Source organism: Ovis canadensis, chromosome 14 (assembly GCF_042477335.2).
Source record: "Ovis canadensis isolate MfBH-ARS-UI-01 breed Bighorn chromosome 14, ARS-UI_OviCan_v2, whole genome shotgun sequence".
Lineage (NCBI taxonomy): Eukaryota > Metazoa > Chordata > Mammalia > Artiodactyla > Bovidae > Ovis > Ovis canadensis.
Window position 1 is genome coordinate 79,121,740 of NC_091258.1, and position 16,371 is coordinate 79,138,110.

Genomic DNA, 16,371 nt, shown 5'->3' on the forward strand with positions numbered 1-16,371 from the left:
TGGCTGTCTGAGGAGGCCTTACAAATAGCTGTGAAAAGAAGAGAGGCGAAAAGCAAAGGAGAAAAGGAAAGATAAAAGCATCTGAACGAAGAGTTCCAAAGAAGAGCAAGAAGACATAAGAAAGCCTTCTCAGCGATCAATGCAAAGAAATAGAGGAAAACAACAGAATGGGAAAGACTAGAGATCTCTTCAAGAAAATTAGAGATACCAAGGGAACATTTCATGCAAAGATGGGCTCGATAAAGGACAGAAATGGTATGGACCTAACAGAAGCAGAAGATATTAAGAAGAGGTGGCAAGAATACACAGAAGAACTGTACCAAAAAGATCTTCATGACCAAGATAATCACGATGGTGTGATCACTCGTCTAGAGCCAAACATCTTGGAAAGTGAAGTCAAGTGGGCCTTAGAAAGCATCTCTATGAACAAAGCTAGTGGAGGTGATGGCACTCCAGTTGAGCTGTTTCAAATCCTGAAAGATGATGCTGTGAAAGTGCTGCACTCAATATGCCAGCAAGTTTGGAAAACTCAGCAGTGGCCACAGGACTGGAAAAGGTCAGTTTTCATTCCAATCCTAAAAAAAGGCAATGCCAAAAAAATGCTCAAACTACCACACAATTGCACTCATCTCACACGTTAGTAAAGTAATGCTCAAAATTCTCCAAGCCAGACCTCAGAAATATGTGAACTGTGAAGTTCCAGATATTCAAGCTGGTTTTAGAAAAGGCAGAGGAACCAGAGATCAAATTGCCAACATCCAGTGGATCATGGAAAAAGCAAGAGAGTTCCAGAAAAACCTCTATTTCTGCTTTATTGACTATGCCAAAGCCTTTGACTGTGTGGATCACAAGAAACTGTGGAAAATTCTGAAAGAGATGGGAATACAGACCACCTGACCTGCCTCTTGAGAAACCTATATGCAGGTCAGGAAGCAACAGTTAGAACTGGACATGGAACAACAGACTGGTTCCAAATAGGAAAAGGAGTACATCAAGGCTGTATATTGTCACCCTGCTTATTTAACTTTTATGCAGAGTACATCATGAGAAACACTGGGTTAGAAGAAGCACAGGCTGGAATCAAGATTGGCAGGAGAAATATCAATCACCTCAGATATGCAGATGACACCACCCTTATGGCAGAAAGTGAAGAGGAACTAAAAAGCCTCTTGTGAAAGTGAAAGAGGAGAGTGAAAAAGTTGGCTTACAGCTCAACATTCAGAAAACTAAGATCATGGCATCCGGTCCCATCACTTCACGGCAAATAGATGGAAAAACAGTGGAAACTGTCTTATTTTGGGGGGCTCCAAAATCACTGCAGACGGTGACTGCAGTCATGAAATTAAAAGACGCTTACTCCTTGGAAGGAAAATTATGACCAACCTAGATAGCATATTGAAAAGCAGAGACATTACTTTGCCAACAAAGGTCCATCTAGTCAAGGCTATGGTTTTTCCAGTGGTCATGTATGCATGTGAGAGTTGGACTGTGAAGAAAGCTGAGCACCGAAGAATTGATGCTTTTGAACTGTGGTGTTGCAGAAGACTCTTGCGAGTTCCTCGGACTGCAAGAAGATCCTACTAGTCCATTCTAAAGGAGATCAGTCCTTGGTGTTCTTTGGAAGGAATGATGCTAACGCTGAAACTCCAGTACTCTGGCCATCTCATGCGAAGAGTTGACTCATTGGAAAAGACTCTGATGTTGGGAGGGATTGGGGGCAGGAGGAGAAGGGGACGACAGAGGATGAGATGGCTGGATGGCGTTGCTGACTCGATGGACGTGAGTCTGAGTGAACTCCGGGAGTTCGTGATGGACAGGGAGGTCTAACGTGCTGCAATTCACGGGGTCGCAAAGAGTCGGACACGACTGAGAGATTGAACTGAACTGAATGATATTTTTAGTATTCCAATTTCTTAGTAGTTCAAGTAGCTCATGACTCAAGCCTTCATATTTCTCACAAATAATTAAGTGCCTAATGGCTGGGGACAGCAGTGAACATATAAAAATAAAGGGCTGCACCCTTTTCCTCTCTCAAATACTGCCCCTCAAAAATAGAACTGATCAAAAACAGCAGCAGCCTTGGCGGGAAAGTCTGGAAGAGCTTGCAAAAGCACTTCCGTTGTTTGTTTGTGCTTCCCTAGTGGCTCAGACGGGAAAGAATCTGCCTGCAATGCAGGAGATCTGGGTTCAAGCCCTGGGTTAGGAAGATCCCCTGGAGAAGGGCATGGCTACCTACTCCAGTATTCTTGTCTGGAGAATTCTATGGACAGGGAAGCCTGGCGGGCTAAGGCCCAGGAGGTCACAAAGAGTCTGACATGACTAAGCGATGAACACTTTCACTTTTTATGTTTATAATCTTCCTCTGCATCCCCTCCACCTCCTTGCTATTTTTCTTTTTGGCCACACTGTGGGGCTTGCAGGATCTTAGTTCCCTGACCAGGGATTGAATCCAGGCCCTGAACAGTGAGAGCACAGAATCCTAACCCTGGACCACATGGGAGTTCCCTTGTTATTTTCCCTTTCAACATAATGCTGAGATGGCCTCTTAAGTGCAAACCCAAGGGAGCCCTGGGGCCGGAGGTTGCTGTAAGTGAAAACGCCCCTGAGTTTGTCCCCTCTGTGCTTCCTCACAGGAAAAGCCCGAGCTCCGTGAGGTTCTGATGTGGCTCTAGCGTCACAAGTGGTGGATGACCTGCCACAGAACTCTTCTCAAGGCGATAATTAGGTGGTTCCTGTTCACTACACCATCTCAGGTGGCAGGAAGACCTTTCTCTTTTAGCTCAGGTTATCTGCAGGCTGTCTCTTCCCAGTGTGTGCTCTGAAGTTGACAGAGGTGGACCCACGGGTGACAAGCCTTCTTGCTGAGTTTCTTTACAGTCTGACTCCTCCCATGATGGGGGGCTGAAGGCTCCGGATATTTATTGCATTCCCAGGTGTCTCTCCCATGTGACCGCTTGTGGGTTTGAAGAGGGGACCAAAAAAGCCTTCTCCAGCGTTCTTTGCTGGGAAGAACTTTTCCCCTCCAGCCTGGATCTCCTCCTTAAAGACCAAGGGCGAGCAGCGGGTGAAGGCCGCCTTCTCAAGTGTGAACCCGCTGGTGCTGCAGGAGGTGTGACCTGCGCTTGAAGGCCTTGCCGCACTGGGAGCACTTGAACGGCGTCTCCGCGGTGTGGATGACCGAGTGCTGCAGGAGGTAGGTGCTCCGGTGGAAGGCCTTCCCGCACTGGGTGCAGGTGTACGGCTTCTCGCCGGTGTGGACCCGCTGGTGCTGCAGCAGCTCCGAGCTGCAGCGGAAGGCCTTGGCACACTCCGCGCACTCGTAGGGCTTCTCCCCGGTGTGGATGACGTAGTGCTGGATGAGGTGCGCTCGGTTGCTGAATGACTTCTCACACTCTTTGCATTCGAAGGGTTTTTCGCCCGAGTGGGTCCGATGGTGGCGGATGAAGGTGGAGCGGTGGGTGAAGGCCTTGCGACACTGGCTGCACTCGTAGGGCTTCTCCCCGGTGTGCACCGGCTGGTGCTGCAGGAGGTAGGACCTGCGCTTGAAGGCCTTGCCGCACTCAGCGCACTTGTACGGCTTCTCCCCGGTGTGGATGAGGTAGTGGCGGATGAGCGTGGAGCTCTGGCTGAAGGCTTTCCCACACGCGTTGCACTCGTAGGGCTTCATGCCCGTGTGAATCCGCTGGTGGCGCACGAGGTACCATTTCCTGTTGAAAGCCTTCCCGCACTGCTTGCACTTGTAGAGGTGATGAATGGGGGAGCCTTTTCCAGGTCTCTGTGCGTCACGTTCGTGGAGAACATCCTCCTGAGAGACTCTCTTCTGGAACGCTCCTGAGTGCAGACCATCACCTGCCCCTAAACCGTCATCCTCAAGGCTCATCTTCCCTGGATGGGCCTCCTTGCCAGCATCCACCTCTGGCTTCTGTGGAACGCTCCACTTTTCCAAGAGCCCTTGTGCAACCCCGGCTCGCCCCAGCCTGGAGTCCCAGGAAGATCCCAGAGTCAGGCTTCCCTGGAGCAAGGCTTCCTCAGATAAAACTGGTTGAGAATTGCTTGACTCTCTGGTCTGACATTTTGGTCTGTCACCTGGAAAGAAGCCGATACATGAAGGAGGGATTTTAGTGATGCAACAGGGAAGGAACTAAAGCAACATTTCAGTGGACAAACGAGGACGAGAGCAGCACCTCTGACACCTGCTGTAGCTTCGCACCAACATAACCTAGATTTCCAATTACTTTTTATGATCCTTGTACCCTGACAGCACGAAAGGGGTGAGCCGAGGGCAAGCTGGGCCGGGAGACAGAGGACCTGGAGCAAGGGAGGGAGGACCATTTCAATAACACTGTCTGGAGAGCATTTGCCCCGAGGAGTGATGCCTTGGTTCTATGAGAGTGCAGGAATATGCCACCTTGCGACACTGGGAAGAGATAGCCCATCTTCCCTGAGATGTGTTGTGTGTGTGTGTGCGTGCGCACGTGCGTGTGTGCTTGGTCATGGCTGCCTCTTTATGACCCCCATGGACTGTAGCCCACCAAGCTCCTCTGTCCATGGGATTTCCCAGGCAAGAATACTGAAGTGAGTTGCCATTTCCTTCTCCAGGGGATCTTCCGGACTCAGGGATCGAACCTACATCTCCTGTGTCTCCTATGTTGGCAGGCAGATTCTTTACCACTGTGCCACCTGGGAAGCCCATAAGCTGGGTCCTAACGCAGACATGGGAGTTGCCAGAAAGAAGAATGGGGTACTGGGTTGAAATAGAACAGTACATGTGAGTAGATTCACCCCTAGAGGCTGCTTTAGAATTATAAAAAAATGGACTGTTACTCAGCCATGAAAAAAGAATAAAAGCATTTACAGCAACATGGATGAACCTAGAGATGATCATACTAAGTGAAGTAAGTCAGACAGGGAAAGATAAATATCATATCACTTACATGCGGAACCTAAAAAAAACCCAAAAGATACAAATTCAACTTATTTATAAAACAGAAAAAGACCCACAGACAGAAAATAAACTTATGGTTATCAAAGGGGAAAGGGTGAGGAGGGAAAGACAAATAGGAGTTTGGGATTACTTGATACACACTATTATATATGAAATAGATGAACGACAAAGACCTCCTGTATAACACAGGGATTATACTCAATATCTTGCAATAACCAACACAGGAAAAGAAGCTGCAAAAGAATATATACCTGTGTGTACAACTGACTCACTTTGCCATACGTCTGAAACTAACACAACAACGTAAATCCGCTCTACTCCAATTTTTAAAAAAAGCTGCCTAGAAGATGACCTGGGAGGTAATAAGTGTTATCTAAGTAGTTGATGCTTCCCTGCTGGCTCAGTGGTAAAGAAAGAGAAATGGGTTGGATCCCTGGGTCAGGAAGATCCCCTGGAGAAGGAAATGGAAACCCACTCCAGTATTCTTGCCTGCAGAATCCCATGGACAGAGGAGCCCAGCGGGCTATGGGGTCCATGGGGCTACAAAGAGTCAGACATGACTTACTGAGTTAACAAAAACTAAAACAAGTGGTTGGTACACAAAACCCTGAAAACAGCGCCTTAAAAGAAGAGAAAGAATTCCCTGGCAATCCAGTGATTATGACTCCATATCCGCACTGCTGAGGACTGGGCTCAGTCTCTGGAGATCCCACAAGCCTTTGTGACGTGGCCAAAAAGGAAAAAAAGAGTTAGAAAAAGAAAACAGCACGAGAAGCCTGGTGAAGGCAACACTACAAGGGCGGTTATAGGAAGGAGACAGTGAAAATCTCAGAAGAGAAGGGGCAGAGGGACACACCCGGCCAAACGGTAGGAAACACAATTTTCCGCTGCGGAGGGGCATTAATGTGGTGTCAGCAGGAAGGGCTCTGGAGTCAGAATGCCTCAGTTCCAGGCGTGGTTTGTGGGATCTTAGTTCCCTGACCAGGGATCAAACCGTCGCCCCCTGCAGTGGAAGCATGCAGCTCTCACCACTGGCCCGCCAGGGAAGTCCCTTCTCTCTTCTCTAAGTCATAATTTTCTCACCCGAGAGACAAGAAGACTGTTTCTCCAGCTGACATGAGGGTTAAATGAGAAAATGCTTGCAAAGCTCTTGGCACAGTTCTTGGCACCGTGTGAGCATTTATGGTGGTTAATTTTGTACATCAAGTTGGCTTGGTGGTTGTGCCGAGCTCTTTGTCCAAATACCATTTGGCATGCTGCTGTAAAGGTACTTTTTAGGTACTACTGACAGTGAACTTCTCAGACTTTGAGAAAAGCAGGTTCCCCTTCATATGTTGGGCCAAATCCAATCAATCAGTAGCCTTAAGAGCAAAGACAGGGGTGGGACGGAAGGCCAAGAGGGAGAAGAGGTATGTATGCCGATGGCTGATACATGTTAATGTATGGCAGGAACCAACACAGCATTGTAAAGCAGTTATCCTCCAATTAAAAATACAGAAATTTAAAAGAGAGAGAGAGAGAAAAGACTGAAATTCCCTAGGAGGGAAGGAATTCCACCTCCAGACTCAAGGCTGCAAGCATCTACTCTCCCAGCTTACTGGCCTGCCCTGCAAATTTCAAAATCTCTTAGCTCTCACAATCATACAAAGCCAGATCAATAGAATAGATCTCAATGGACACATATCTCTTTTGGCTCTGATTCTCTGAAGCAGTCTAATGTCAGTATCCTCATTGCTTTAGGGGGCAGTTAGGATAACAGCAACTCCACCATCCAGGACAAGCCATCTTGTTCTACATGCCAAAGAAAGAGGCCTCAGAAGAAACGAACTTTGGTGATACCCAGCCTTGAGAACTGAAACTGCTGTTCAAGGCACCCACTCCCATCCTCAGAAAGAAACAAAGAAAATCTATCCACAATGACAGAGTGTCAACAGTGGGGATCGCTATAAGAGCAGCTACTGACAAGGATGGGGTGCCAGAACCTGCCACAGTCCTGGAAATATTCTAAATTTTAGGTGGGGTAAAGGATACTTCAGTTTATATGTATATTAAAAAGTAAAGCTGAAAAAAAAAGTGAAGCTGAAATCCCACTCCTGGGCATATATCCAGACAAAACTCTAATTTGAAAAGACATGAGAGAGTCAATTTCAGGCTGATAAGAACTCTGGGGTCCCTGAGGAGGAAATAGCGGGTGTGGCATTCTCAAGGAGGAGAAAAGGACAAACTCTTCTTTTCCACATTCCTTAGTCTTAGTCACATAAAACGTTTTTTTCTTTAACACAACTAAACAACTGAGCTTCAACTCTGTACTAAGGATTGTATAACAACAATGTATTCTGCTTGAGGACAGTTTCTTCTTCTTGAAAAACTTCTGACTAATCCTGTTATCTTAAAATGTATATTATGGGTTATGGCAGAAAGTGAAGAGGAACTAAAAAGCCTCTTGATGAAAGTCAAAGAGGAGAGTGAAAAAGTTGGCTTAAAGCTCAACATTCAGAAAATGAAGATCATGGCATCTGGTCCCATCACTTCATGGCAAATAGATGGAGAAACAGTGGAAACAGTGTCAGACTTTATTTTGGGGGGCTCCAAAATCACTGCAGATGGTGATTGCAGCCATGAAATTAAAAGACGCTTACTCCTTGGAAGGAAAGTTATGACCAACCTAGATAGTATATTCAAAAGCAGAGACATTACTTTGCCAACAAAGGTCCATCTAGTCAAGGCTATGGTTTTTCCAGTGGTCATGTATGGATGTGAGAGTTGGACTGTGAATAAAGCTGAGTGCCGAAGAATTGATGCGTTTGAACTGTGGTGTTGGAGAAGACTCTTGGGAGTCCCTTGGACTGCAAGGAGATCCAACCAGTCCATTCTGAAGGAGATCAGCCCTGGGATTTCTCTGGAAGGAATGATGCTAAAGCTGAAACTCCAGTACTTTGGCCACCTCATGCGAAGAGTTGACTCATTGGAAAAGACTCTGATGCTGGGAGGGATTGGGGGCAGGAGGAGAAGGGGACGACAGAGGGTGAGATGGCTGGACGGCATCACGGACTCAATGGACGTGAGTCTGAGTGAACTCCGGGAGTTGGTGATGGACAGGGAAGCCTGGCGTGCTGCGATTCATGGGCTCGCAAAGAGTCAGACATGCCTGAGCGACTGAACTGAAGATCTTCCTATTGTCAGTTCTCATCCTGTCATCTTAAAATGCAAGTTGTGGGAGCAGGTCTAGTAAGATCTTTACAACCTTGAGACATTCTTTTGCAGATTTTTTCTTCTCTTGTATTTCTTACTATATACGTCCCTTTAATATTTCTTGTAAAGCTGGTTTGGTGGCACTGAATTGTAACTTTTGCTTGTCTGAAAAGCTTCTGATTTCTCCACCAATGAGGTGAGACATTCTTTTGACTCACTGTAATAACCAATTAAAAAGTATATAGCTATCTTGCTAAGACTAGCAAGAGGGGCACTCACCGTCCCACTTCTCATGTCTCTATGTCAGAAGCTTTCTCTGTCCATTTTTCACTTTAATAAAACTCTGCTACACAAAAGCTTTTGAGTGATCAAGCCTGGTCCCTGGTCCTGAAGCTAAATCTTTAGAGATCATGAATCTGACATCGTTCACCACAGGCTGTCAGACACACGCACCCCTGTGTTCACAGCAGCACTGTTCACAATAGCCAAGACATGGAAGCAACCTAAATGTCCATTGACTGATGAACGGATGAAGCTGTGGCGCTTATATACAGCGGAATATCACTCAGCCATAAAAAGGATGAAATTATGCCATTTGCAGCAACACGGATGGAACTAGAAGATATTATGCTTTAGTGACATAAGTCAGACAGAGAGAAACAAATGCCATATGGTCTCACTTATATGTGAAATCTAACTATACGACACAAAAGAACTTGTCTATGAAACAGAAACAGATTCACAGACGTGGAGAACAGACTTGTTGTTGCCAAGTGGGGTAGTGATGAGGGGGAAGGACTGGGAGTTTGGGATCGGCAGATGCAAACTATTACATATAGGATGGATAAGCAGCAAGCCCTACTGTAGCGCCGGGAACTACACTGGATGTTCTGGGATAAACCATAGTGGAAAAGAATATAAAGAAAGAATACACAGATGTGTATAACTGAGGCACTTTGCTGTACAGCATAACTAATACAACACTGGAAATCAACTGTACTTCAATTTAATAGAGAAAATTAAAAAGAAAAAAACAAGGAGGAGGAGGTGTCTGGATCTCTAAACAATGGTGTGGTCCTGAGCTTGCCAGCTGATGCATACTAAACCTCGATGCGAGAGAAACCTCCAGACCCCACGAAGGGCTTCACATGGCACCTCAGAGGCGCCGGTCCCCGCACGTTCTGAAGGCTGCCATGAGCGCAACTGGCCAGCAGCTACCAGTTCCTACCTGGGCTGGTGCTATGCGGGAGGCCTCTGGTTCCTGTCCACAGCTTCTGCCCGTGCTCCAGCAGGTGGATCAACTCTGGTTTGGGAACTGGATGCCCTGTGGATGGAGCAAGAAACAGGATACAGGTGTTTGATGAAAAGAATGAAACCCTCCACCCTGTCTGGGACTCTGTGACAGGAAGAGGAAGACCATGAATGTAGCTGCTCCCCAAGTAAATAAAGTATTGATTTGTGACCTGGAACCAAGGGCGCACACACCACTCCAGGGCTTCCACTGCCGTAGAAGGTAGGGTCGTCTGTCTGCGCAACACCTGTGCCCTTGAACATCATCACTGGAAGCCAGGCCTGTGCAAGGGCATAGGACAGGACCCTGGGAAGCAGACGCTCCTTCCGGAACGTCTTTGATGATTCCTCCCAGTCACCCTGTGCTTCAGAACCACCCAAGGATGCCTAAGCCCAACCTCAAACCAAAAGAAACAAAATTGCTCAGGGTCACATCGAGGCATCAATAGTTCTCAATTTCCTGGTGGCACTGATGTCAAATGCTGTGGAGGGCCTGCCTGCCTCACTTTCTCTTCAGAGAGCAGCCCTGCTACCTGGCTGTGGGGACAGGTGACCCCACCAGGTTGGGGCAATCAGCTTCCCGGCAGAGGAGTCAAGAACAGGGACCTCAGACTGATGCCTGAGGGTACTGGGCACCAGGACGAGGGCTGGTGTTCAGAGGGACACTGCTTCTATCCCTCTGATCCCTGCTACATACACAGACCAGGCAGGAGGAGGAGGGCCCAGCAAACTCCAGGGCCTGTGGGGAGCAGCAAAGGTGACTCCTGTGACCTTCTGATCAGCCAGAAACCAGGAGGAGGCTGGGCTCCGCACAGGTCTAAGAGCTGAGCACGTACCCAGGGAGACCAGGAGCCCGCAGGTCTCCAGCATCACCTCCCGGAACAGGGTCCTCTGGTCCAGGTCAAGTTGTCCCCACTCCTCCCGGGTAAAGGTCACGGCCACATCCTTGAGGGTCACCACCACCTGGAGAGTCAAACACGGCAACACTGGTGATGTGCACTTGGGTGGGATCCAGCCTGTCACTGTGCTGCTGGTGAAGGTGCAGAGACCCAGGCCTGAATCGTGAGGCCTGCTGATGGCTAAGTTCTGGGCTGGGTTCAAGGGGGAAGCAGGTGCAGCCTTGGGACATAAAGCAGTCGTGGCTGAGAGGAAAGCCTCAGGTGAAGGAGGCCACGGGAGATGACACAGACAGTGGTGTTCCACGAGGTCGGGGGGCAGAGTAGGTGCTCTGGGAAAAATGCTCAAGATGTAATTCCAACAATGGCCACAGCAGCGACAGCACCTGAGCTGCCCTCACCCAGTCTGAGCGCCTGCCTAGGCGGAGGGCTTCACCCGCTGACGTTCAAGTGACTGCAGATTCCTTGCTCTGGGCCAGAGATCCGGGGTTCAGATGAAGAGTCTGAAGTCTGACACTTGCTGGCAGTGTGACCATGGGCACAACATCTCATCATTTCTCCAAGCATCAGTGTCACCATTAATACTATGCTCATTCCCAATGTGCCGTGATTCTGAGAACTAAAGAGAAAATAACAGATGCGGGAGCACCAGTGCAGTGAAGTGCTCCGTGTCTTTTGTGACTTTTAGTAATTCCCCTACAGCCCTCGAGGGAAAGGTCATCATCACCTCCCTATCTCAGCCAGAGCTCTAGGTCCAGGGAGCCCTAGAAAGTCACCCATAACCTCAGATTTAAGCTACAAAAGCTGGGAAATGCCCTGGTTGCCCAGTGGTTCATACTCCACGCTTTCACTGACAAAGCCCAGGGTTTGATTGTTGGTTGTGGAACCAGGATCCCACAAGCCATGTTGCATGGTAAAAAAAAAAAGGAACAGAACTGGGAACTGAATATCCATCCAGCAAAAGACAGTAGAGTTACCAGAAGAGGTGCAGGGGGGAGCCAGGGATACCTCAGCCAGAAGGAAAATGGCCAGGAAAAGACTATCCTAAGAGGAGACACTGAGGCACAGGGGTGGGGAGAGAGACAGCCCTGCAGAGATCTGGGATCAGGGCCCCAGACAAAGGGAAACGCAAGGGCAAGAGCTGCACACTGGGCAGAAACGAGTGCAGCAAGGGAACGGGAGCGGGGTGGGGCGGGGGGGAGCATGGAGGAGCTCACAGGGCAGATCCAGTACAGCCCCGTGGGCCGCGGAGCAGGAGACTGTATTTACTGTAGGTGTGCTGAGAGCACCTGAGTGGGAGGCTCATTCATCCCACCATCTCCTGAGCACCTTTTATAAGCCTGGGCCATTCCAGGTCTTGGCAGAGAGCACTACAGGTGCTCAAGTTCTAGGGCTGGAAACAGATGTTAAATGAACAACTAAATAAACGAACACAACAATGTCAGAGGAACCAAAAGGTTCCAAACTCAAGAAAAACGAGCCAGAAGGCTGAGGAGGTGACTGCCTGCTTGCGATTGGGCACCAGGAAAAGCCTCTCTCAGGACAGCCAATGGGAATGAGTCTGAAATAGAGAAAAGAAGGCAACCGAGTGGATGGGGGAATCAACAAACAGGACAAGTCCTGACGGTGATCAGGACTGTAAAGAGGACACTCAGGGCAACAGCTATGCAGTCACCCAGGACCTCTTGTGCTTTTATGTGCAAAGGACCCCACATTCTTTACACCATCATACTTTACCATCAGAACGGGCTCACTCTGGCTGTAAACCAACCAAAACCCACTGCCACTTCTGAAGTGTATGTGACCTATGTCAGGCTTAGAACGACTCTGTGAGACCCTGCGGACTATAGCCTGCCAGGCTCTTCTGTCCATGGGATTCTCTAGGCCACAATACTGGAGTGGGTTGCCATGCCCTCTTCCAAGGGATCTTCCCGACCTGGGGATTGAACCTACATCCCTTACATCTCCTGCACTAGCAGGCAGGTTCTAGAGCCACCCGGGACACTGAAAGGTAAATTGGCCTTTTGGGCTCCCAGCTGGTCCTGACACCTTTTCTGTCCTAGCAGAGCAGCAATCCCCAGACTGCTGCAGGCTACTGCTGCCTCTTCCCCACCCCAGCCCTTATCTTTATAGAGGATTCAGGAAAGGGAAGCCAAAGACCAGATTCCCCCAGGGATGCGCCTCTGCCGTCAACATGGGCTCAGGAGGCAGCTCCATGAAAAGACAGCCAGAGTAATGCTCCCTGGACCATACTGGACACTACATAATACATGTCATGCATGTGCCTTTTCTAGTTTCCTAAACCCAGGTGGAGGAACTTTAATATGAAAGCCAAGCACAGGAACTATCCTGGCGGGCCAGTGGTTAATAATCCCCGATTCAGGTGACACCAGTTCGATCCCTGCTCGAGGAACTAGGATCTCACAAGCCTCACGACTCAGCAAAAAAAAAAAGTCAAGGGCAGCACTGAAAGTTACCCAAGGTCCTAGACTCGGGGAGGGGCGCGGGCTGAACACGCAGAAAGACTGTGCGGCCTGCGCTCCGCCCCGCGGGTCCTTCCACGCCACTGGTGTGGGCTTGAGGGGAGGAACTCTAGCAGGCACGCCTCGCCCTTTTACACGGCGTCCCAGCGACTGACAGAAATAGGATCCACCGTACGGAGCCCCTAACCTGGGCTCCCACATGGAGCACAAGCGATGCCCTCCCGAGGCTCCGAGACAGCGTCCTGCAGAGGACGAGGCGCCGAGACACAGGCCACCGCCGGCCAGCGCCGCAGTGCGCCCGGGCCACGTGGGCAGGTCCGAGCCGGTGCGCGGCGTCCACTCACCTGGCCCGCGGTCAAGAGCGCCGCCATCGCCCCGCGGGGAGCGCAGGAGCACGCGCGACGCCGGGCAGCGGCCGGCCCAGGCGGCGCAGCCCACCCTCCGCCAGGTCGCACCGAGGCGTACGTGGGCCTGCCCTGCTGTCCTCGCCGATCCGGCCCCAAACCCGGGGAAGCAGTCACCAGAGACAGACAAAACCCGCCCGTCAACAACGAACCGCCTCGCGGGCGACGCAGGAAGTCCCGCCCCAGAGAACGCGGCCCGCCACGCCCCCTTCGGCGACCCTAGCGCCCCGCACCTCCCAGCCGCCGTGGAGCGCAGCCTTCTAGGTAATGTAGTCCCGCCTCCGTCCCCGAAGGGGCTGCTGCTAAACCGCTTCAGTCCCGTCCCACTCTGTGCCACCCCATAGACAGCAGCCCACCAGGCTCCCCCGTCCCCGGGATTCTCCAGGCGAGAACCCTGGAGTGGGGCGCCACGTCCTTCTCCAGTGCATGAAAGTGGAAAGTGGAAGGGAAGCCGCTCAGTCGTGTCCTACTCTGAGCGACTCCATGGACTGCAGGCTTCCAGGCTCTTGCGTCCATGGGACTTTCCAGGCAAGAGCACTAGAATGGGGTGCCATCGCCTTCTCTGCCGAGAAGAGGAAACCACTCCTTCTGGGAGTCAATGGCCCAGAGGCCTGGAGTCTGAAGCGGGCAAAGGGCCTACAGAGGCTCCAACCAAGGAGACGAGGCGTTGCATGTTTCTAAGCAAGTGGACGTACTGTATTATAAATCTTTTTAAACTTTGTGTTCTGCTGCCTCACCATCCCCACAGTTTGTGAGCACCTCGCTCAAGTGATGACTGACCTCAGGGACACCACTCAGTTCAGTTCAGTTCAGTCGCTCAGTCGTGTCCGACTCTTTGCAACCCATGAATCCTAGCTTGCCAGGCCTCCCTGTCCACCAACTCCCAGAGTTCACTCAGACTCACGCCCATCGAGTCCATGATGCCATCCAGCCATCTCATCCTCGGTCGTCCCCTTCTCCTCCTGCCCCAAATCTCTCCCAGCATCAGAGTCTTTTCCAATGAGTCAACTCTTCGCATGAGGTGGCCAAAGTACTGGAGCTTCAGCTTTAGCATCATTCCTTCCAGAGAAATCCCAGGGCTGATCTCCTTCAGAATGGACTGGTTGGATCTCCTTGCAGTCCAAGGGACTCTCAAGAGTCTTCTCCAACACCACAGTTCAAAAGCATCAATTCTTCGGCGCTCAGCCTTCTTCACAGTCCAACTCTCACATCCATACATGACCACAGGAAAAACCATAGCCTTGAGTAGACGGACCTTAGTCGGCAAAGTAATGTCTCTGCTTTTGAATATACTATCTAGGTTGGTCATAACTTTTCTTCCAAGGAGTAAGCGTCTTTTAATTTCATGGCTGCAGTCACCATCTGCAGTGATTTTGGAGCCCCCCAAAATAAAGTCTGACACTGTTTCCCCATCTATTTGCCATGAAGTGATGGGACCGGATGCCATGATCTTCGTTTTCTGAATGTTGAGCTTTAAGCCAACTTTTTCGCTCTCCTCTTTCACTTTCATCAAGAGGCTTTTTAGTTCCTCTTCACTTTCTGCCATAAGAGTGGTGTCATCTGCATATCTGAGGTTATTGATATTTCTCCCGGCAATCCTGATTCCAGCTTGTGTTTCTTCCAGCCCAGCGTTTCTCATGATGTACTCTGCATAGAAGTTAAATAAGCATGGTGACAATATACAGCCTTGATGTACTCCTTTTCCTATTTGGAACCAGTCTGTTGTTCCATGTCCAGTTCTAACTCTTGCTTCCTGACCTGCATACAGATTTCTCAAGAGGCAGGTCAGGTGGTCTTGTATTCCCATCTCTTTCAGAATTTTCCACAGTTTATTGTGATCCACACAGTCAAAGGCTTTGGCATAGTCAATAAAGCAGAAATAGATGTTTTTCTGGAACTCTCTTGCCTTTTCCATGCTCCAGCAGATGTTGGCAATTTGATCTCTGGTTCCTCTGCCTTTTCTAAAACCAGCTTGAACATCAGGGAGTTCACGGTTCACGTATTGCTGAAGCCTGGCTTGGAGAATTTTGAGCATTACTTTCCTAGCATGTGAGATGAGTGCAATTGTGTAGTAGTTTGAGCATTCTTTGGCATTGCCTTTCTTTGGGATTGGAATGAAAACGGACCTTTTCCAGTCCTGTGGCTACTGCTGAGTTTTCCATATGTGCTGGCATATTGAGTGCAGCACTTTCACAGCATCATCTTTCAGGATTTGAAACAGCTCAACTGGAATCCTATCACCTCCACTAGCTTTGTTCGTAGTGATGCTTTCTAAGGCCCACTTGACTGCACTTTCCAAAACGTCTGGCTCTAGATTAGTGATCACATCATCATGATTATCTGGGTCATGAAGATCTTTTTGGTACAGTTCTTCAGTGTATTCTTGCCACCTCTTCTTAATATTTTCTGCTTCTGTTAGGTCCAGACCATTTCTGTCCTTTATCGAGCCCATCCTTGCGTGAAATGTTCCCTTGGTATCTCTAATTTTCTTGAAGAGATCTCTAGTCTTTCCCATTCTGTTGTTTTCCTCTATTTCTTTGCATTGATCGCTGAAGAAGGCTTTCTTATCTCTTCTTGCTCTTCTTTGGAACTCTGCATTCAGCGGCTTATGTCTTTCCTTTTCTCCTTTGCTTTTTGTTTCTCTTCTTTTCACAGCTATTTGTAAGGCCTCCCGAGACAGCCATTTTCCTTTTTTGCATTTCTTTCCCATGGGGATGGTCTTGATCCCTGCCTCCTGTACAATGTCACGAACCTCCATCCATAGTTCATCAGGCACTCTGTCTATCAGATCTAGTCCCTTACATCTATTTCTGATTTCCACTGTATAGTCATAAGGGATTTGATTTAGGTCGTACCTGAATGGTCTAGCAGTTTTCCCTACTTTCTTCAATTTAAGTCTGAATTTGGCAATAAGGAGTTCATGATCTGAGCCACAGTCAGCTCCCGGTCTTGTTTTTGTTGACTGTTTAGAGCTTCTCCATCTTTGGCGGCAAAGAATATAATCAATCTGTTTTCGGTATTGACCATCTGGTGATGTCCATGTGTAGAGTCTTGTCTTGCGTTGTTGGAAGAGGGTGTTTGCTATGACCAGTGCATTTTCTTGGCAAAACTCTATTAGTCTTTGCCCTGCTTCACTCCGCATTCCAAGGCAGAGTGATGAG

General features: G+C 49.1%; 1 protein-coding gene across 2 annotated transcripts; it reads right to left on the minus strand.

The window, feature by feature from the left end:
* Window positions 1–2,995: 2,995 nt before the first annotated feature.
* ZNF550 (zinc finger protein 550) lies at window positions 2,996–13,368 on the minus strand. Of its 2 annotated transcripts, XM_069552215.1 has the most exons (5): window positions 13,151–13,368; window positions 10,725–10,942; window positions 10,264–10,390; window positions 9,366–9,461; window positions 2,996–4,086 (listed from the first exon to the last, which is right to left on the minus strand). In XM_069552215.1, exons 3-5 carry the CDS (start codon window positions 10,295–10,297, stop codon window positions 3,080–3,082), a joined length of 1,137 nt encoding a protein of 378 aa, XP_069408316.1. In that variant the 5' UTR covers window positions 10,298–10,390; window positions 10,725–10,942; window positions 13,151–13,368; the 3' UTR covers window positions 2,996–3,079. The 2 variants fall into 2 exon arrangements, with proteins under 2 accessions (XP_069408316.1, XP_069408318.1); XM_069552217.1 differs by lacking the exon at window positions 10,725–10,942 and having other exon boundaries at window positions 13,151–13,367.
* Between the last annotated feature and the right edge of the window lie 3,003 nt (window positions 13,369–16,371).